This window comes from Procambarus clarkii, chromosome 48, assembly GCF_040958095.1.
Source record: "Procambarus clarkii isolate CNS0578487 chromosome 48, FALCON_Pclarkii_2.0, whole genome shotgun sequence".
Taxonomy (NCBI): Eukaryota; Metazoa; Arthropoda; class Malacostraca; order Decapoda; family Cambaridae; genus Procambarus; species Procambarus clarkii.
Genome location: NC_091197.1, coordinates 18,549,808 through 18,555,580, shown reverse-complemented (window position 1 = coordinate 18,555,580; position 5,773 = coordinate 18,549,808). Strand labels below are relative to the sequence as shown.

At 51.2% G+C, this 5,773-nt stretch overlaps 1 protein-coding gene across 1 annotated transcript in view; it reads left to right on the top strand.

Annotated features, from left to right (window-relative positions):
• Nucleotides 1-5,419, top strand: part of LOC138351126 (putative per-hexamer repeat protein 5) — a 5,585-nt gene extending 166 nt beyond the window's left edge. Inside the window, exons 1-2 of the mRNA XM_069302756.1 lie at nt 1-60; nt 3,567-5,419. The exon at nt 1-60 is cut by the window's left edge and continues 166 nt beyond it. Of these exons, the coding sequence (XP_069158857.1) occupies nt 1-60; nt 3,567-5,419 (1,913 nt within the window). The remainder of the gene's footprint in view (nt 61-3,566) is intronic.
• Nucleotides 5,420-5,773: the final 354 nt, after the last annotated feature.

Sequence of the window (5,773 nt, the reverse complement as noted above, 5' to 3'; positions counted from 1 at the left end):
TTGTTATCAAGTTCATGAGGGAGGAGGAGTACCGGGCCTTCCTCTGTTGTTTCGAGGGGCGTACGTTGCCGCTGCCGGGTGGTGCTGGCTTTGTGGCAATTTCGGATCGTAGTGGCGCCCTGACTTATGTCAGTGTCCATGGGGCACCCCCTGGAGTTTCCTGAAGACCTCCTCCGGCGTTACTTCGGAGGGTTTGGTACTGTTGTCAGCGTGCAGGTAAACACGCTCTCCTCGGGGAGATATGCTGGAAGGCGGACGAACATTCGTACCTTAGGGATGCGCCTGCGGTCGGATATACCATCTTCTGTCCGGCTTATGGGATACTACGTTCGGGTTTATTATGCCTGGCAACCCCGTACCTGTTTCAGGTGTGGCCTGTTAAGGCATCAGGCTGCCGGGTGCTCTGAGGCCCCTGCTGCTCCTGTCAACTTGTTCCGGGAGCAGGATTTCCCGCCGCTCCCACTGGACGAGGACTCTGGGGATGGGGAGGTGCACGTCCCGTTAGCTGCTGCGGCTCCCCCTGCGTCGCCCTACTTTCCTCCGGTTGTTGCAGACCCTCCTTCGGGGATTGCGGTGCCGTCGGATGGTCTACCTGCTCCTGTCACTGCCCCCGCTGCTCCCGTGGGCCTTCCTGGTGCTCCCTGTGAGGCGTCGCCGTCTTCTCCCTCGTCTTCGACTGCTGCGCCTGGCCCTGTGTTCTCGTCTCGGGTCCCAGATGTGCTGGGTGCTGGGGTGGCTGTGGAGCCTCCTGCTGTGTGTGGCCCGGTTTCCCCTGTGGTAGAGGCTGCTGCCGTTCTGTGTCGGGCGTCGATTCGTCCGGCTGGTGGTGCCCGTGTTTCTGGGTCGGCTTCCGGCTCTGACAAAATCCGGCCGGAGCCCAAGCGTTCTCGGCGTTCGTCTTCTGCCTGGGCCGAGGTTGGGGACTTCAGTGACTGTGGGTGTTCGGATGTTGACGGTGTGGAACCGGATGCGTCGATGTCTCCACGGTTGGTGGTGGCGGAAGTCCATGTGCCTGCTGGTGCTGGTGCCCATGTCTCGGGAGTGCCTTCTGTTCCTTTTCCGCCAGGGGTGTGGTGGCCACCACACCCCACTCCACAGTGGGGTGTGGTGGCTTCCGCTGCCAGGGATGGTGTGGGTGCTGGTGATGGGCGTGGCCTGGTAGTGACCTTACGGAAGGACGCGCGCCGCCCAGGTTCTCTGCTGTCGTCTGGTGGTGTGCCTGTGGCCGCTGGTGCCCCTGTGGTGGTGCCCTATGTCCGGCTCCCTCCTGTGAGGGTGCGCGTTGGGGACCTGGAGGACGTGTTGCCGGCGTCTGTGATGCCGCTGGGGCACTGGACAGAGATTGCCGAGTTATTTCTGTCTGACGAGCTGAAGAACTTTCATGGGGGGGGGGGTTCCCATGATGTAGGGGAGAGTGGCGATTACTCGCCTCAGAAGTGATACCATCTGGGTCCCCTGTTTGCGGGTATTTGTTGCCAGGGTTCCGGTTGAAATGGCGTCCTCGGTGGATGAACATGACCTTCGGGGGTGGTTGCGATGGGAGGCGTTCAATGTGAGGTTCCCACGGGTCATGTTCCCGGGCAAGTATGCCTGTTGAACTTCGTGTTTCTTTGCTAAATGTAGTGTTGTATGCCCTTCTGGCGTTTTGTTTGCCCTAATGTATTATGTGCCCATGCCTCTCCTTTTGTTTGTTGGGAGGCCAGTGTTTGGGGTGGGTGTTCTTATTCATGTCTTTGCCTTTGTGTTGTTTACTTTGCCCTGTGTGTTCTATTAATGTATTACACTGTTGTGTTGTTTATTTTTGATTTTTTTATTTTTAGTTTTTCTTTTTTTTTTTTTTTCTTTTTCTTCATGGCTTGGTGTGTGTTGTGTATTTTCTTGTGTTATGTTTCATGTTGTACCTTATGATGTGTTTTGTTGTCGGTCCTTTCGGCCGGTGAATTCTGTTTGACTTGTTTTCTACTGTAACTATGTTTTGTTTTGTTGCTTGCATTGCTTGCTTGTTGTTATTGTTTTATATGTTGTTTAATGTTTTGTGTGTTGACGTGTGCTGTGTTTCACATGCCTGTCCTGGGCTGTCGGTCCTTTTGGCCGGTGGTTTCTTATTTTGTCTATTTTGTTTGCTTTGTTTCCCATGTTATTTTATTTTATTTATTGTATTTCACTTGCATGTAAAAAAAAAAAAAAACTTACGGGCTATTCAAGCCCGTGCCACCCCTTGCGTGGCTTAATGTTCATCAATCAATCACTCGATCAGCCTTACGTCCCCTCGTCTCCGCCGGGCCTCAGATTTCACTCTTTCACAACTCTGAATACAACACTAAAACCGGGTGGTACGTAGCCCCCTGTGGTCCGGCCCTCAGCGGTGGGCCTTTGTTGACCCCGCCGGACGACCGACGCCCGCTCGTAAAGTGTTGTATCAAGCACTTGCCTCTTTGTCCCGGCCCGGAGAGCTACACTATTCATCTCTTTATGGGCGGAGATGCGAGGAATTAGATTTTTGATGGTTCCTAAATGTGAGAAATATGCGCTCTGGGGAATTTGTTTTTGTGTGTGAGTATCTAAGGGAGGGAAAGGGGGAAGGATATCCTTCTTTGTACATTTCTCACTTTATTTCCCTCTCTTTTCCTTCCATCTGTTCTTTTTTTTCCTCAATACCTTTCCTTTTTTTTCCTTCCTTTCTTCCTCGTTCCTTATATCCCTCTTATCTCAATCCCGTCACATCCTCACTCGTCCCATACCTCGCTAACAATGTTGTTTGGGCTCGCGGCACAAGCCAGGGAGCGTTATGTAGTAGGGAGAGTGATACTAATACGTAAGTGACCGGCCCGTTACCAGGCGCCACGCGTCGTCTGCTCCAGTACCCACTTATGTACTCAAATAAAATAAATGAGTAGAACGACGCAGTGAATTTAAAGTGTGTGGGAGAAGTCATAATAATGATATGCATCTCTTTAATTTTTGTTCTCTGTATACATAAATGTCACGGCTCTGATTGTGGGCGATAGGTTTTCAGTTTATTGCTGCTCAGATTCAGCCATATATATTTCTATAAGCGGAAAAACCACATTTGAAAAATTAATGACTGCTACATGTGTTTTCGGCTCAATTCGCCTTCATCAGAGCAAGATTTCACTCTCTGTCTTGCTCTGATGATGGCGAATTGAGCCGAAAACGCAATCAGCATTCCATAATTTTTCAAATGTGTTTTTTCTGCATACTTGTGATCGCTGTGATCACGTGTTCTTGTGATCGTTGTTGCATATTTCTATAAAAAGGTCATGTGTCTTGTCTTTCTTATAGTGTATCTAGAAATATCTTTTGAACCTTAACATTACTTTCTGAAGTGTATTTTTCATGTCGTAAACATTGTTACGACGCGTGCTGTTGTGAAGTTTTTCTTGCTAAATAATTAACGTGTTTGGTTTCTGTTGGAAACCAAAATCGATTATAAATGTACACTTATTTATCAAGAAAGTTTTGAATTAGAATTTCTAATTTAAACTTGTCTTTTGCTAGAGTTTTTTTTAATATTTTATAAGTGGCAGTGACTGTTACTCTGGCAGTGACTGTTACTCTGGCAGTGACTGTTACTCTGGCAGTGACTGTTACTCTGGCAGTGACTGTTACTCTGGCAGTGACTGTTACTCTGGTAGTGACTGTTATTCTGGCAGTGACTGTTACTCTGGCAGTGACTGTTACTCTGGCAGTGACTGTTACTCTGGCAGTGACTGTTACTCTGGCAGTGACTGTTACTCTGGCAGTGACTGTTACTCTGGCAGTGACTGGTATACTGGCAGTGACTGTTACTCTGGCAGTGACTGTTACTCTGGCAGTGACCGGTACTCTGGCAGTGACTGTTACTCTGGCAGTGACTGTTACTCTGGCAGTGACTGGTACACTGGCAGTGACTGTTACTCTGGCAGTGACTGTTACTCTGGCAGTGACTGGTACACTGGCAGTGACTGTTACTCTGGCAGTGACTGTTACTCTGGCAGTGACTGTTACTCTGGCAGTGACTGTTACTCTGGCAGTGACCGGTACTCTGGCAGTGACTGTTACTCTGGCAGTGACTGTTACTCTGGCAGTGACTGTTACTCTGGCAGTGACTGTTACTCTGGCAGTGACTGTTACTCTGGCAGTGACTGTTACTCTGGCAGTGACTGTTACTCTGGCAGTGACTGTTACTCTGGCAGTGACTGTTACTCTGGCAGTGACTGTTACTCTGGCAGTGACTGATACTCTGGCAGTGACTGATACTCTGGCAGTGACCGGTACTCTGGCAGTGACCAGTACTCTGGCAGTGACTGATACTCTGGCAGTGACCGGTACTCTGGCAGTGACCGCTACTCTGGCAGTGACCAGTACTCTGGCAGTGACTGGTACTCTGGCAGTGACTGGTACTCTGGCAGTGACCGGTACTCTGGCAGTGACTGGTACTCTGGCAGTGACTGGTACTCTGGCAGTGACCTGTACTCTGGCAGTGACTGGTACTCTGGCAGTGACCGGTACTCTGGCAGTGACCGTTACTCTGGCAGTGACTGGTACTCTGGCAGTGACCGGTACTCTGGCAGTGACTGGTACTCTGGTAGTGACTGTTATTCTGGCAGTGACCGGTACTCTGGCAGTGACTGGTACTCTGGCAGTGACTGGTACTCTGGCAGTGACTGGTACTCTGGCTGTGACTGGTACTCTGACAGTGACCGGTACTCTGGCAGTGACCGGTACTCTGGCAGTGACTGGTACTCTGGCAGTGACCGGTACTCTGGCAGTGACTGATACTCTGGCAGTGACTGGTACTCTGGCAGTGACCGGTACTCTGGTAGTGACTGATACTCTGGCAGTGACCGCTACTCTGGCAGTGACCGGTACTCTGGCAGTGACCGGTACTCTGGCAGTGACCGGTACTCTGGCAGTGACCGGTACTCTGGCAGTGACTGGTACTCTGGCAGTGACTATTACTCTGGCAGTGACCGGTACTCTGGCAGTGACCGGTACTCTGGCAGTGACTGGTACTCTGGCAGTAACCGGTACTCTGGCAGTGACTGGTACTCTGGCAGTGACTAGTACTCTGGCAGTGACTGGTACTCTGGCAGTGACTAGTACTCTGGCAGTGACTGGTACTCTGGCAGGGACCGGTACTCTGGCAGTGACTGGTACTCTGGCAGTAACCGGTACTCTGGCAGTGACCGGTACTCTGGCAGTGACTAGTACTCTGGCAGTGACTGGTACTCTGGCAGTGACTGGTACTCTGGCAGTGACTAGTACTCTGGCAGTGACTGGTACTCTGGCAGTGACCAGGACTCTAGCAGCGACTAAGTCTCTAGCGCCAAATTTGTCAAGACAGGGAAGGGAGTCTTTCGTTAAAGGAATCGAACCTGCGTCATTTGACTCCCTGCCAGGCACCCTCGATCACTAACGACCGAACCATGCACGTAGGGCAATGGGAGGAAGGGGGGTGCGTCGAGGGATGGGAGTTCGAATCCCCCCCCCCCCCAACATGCTCCTGCATGAGGAATGTTGATGGTGCAACATGGAGCGTGGAGGTCGCCCCGCGGACGTCAGCACAGGTGACTCGGGGCGGAGTGATAGGCTAATTAAGGTGTCAGGTGAGACAGACAGACAATTTAACCCTTTCTCCGTAACATCTCCCAGGCACCTCGCGTCCAATTCGACGGTTATATCGCTCTTCTGTCGGTTACTCTGTCTGTTTCTCTCTCTTCCTGTCTGTCCTTCGGCCTGAGAAGTGCAAATTGCTTCGCCTGTCTCCAGC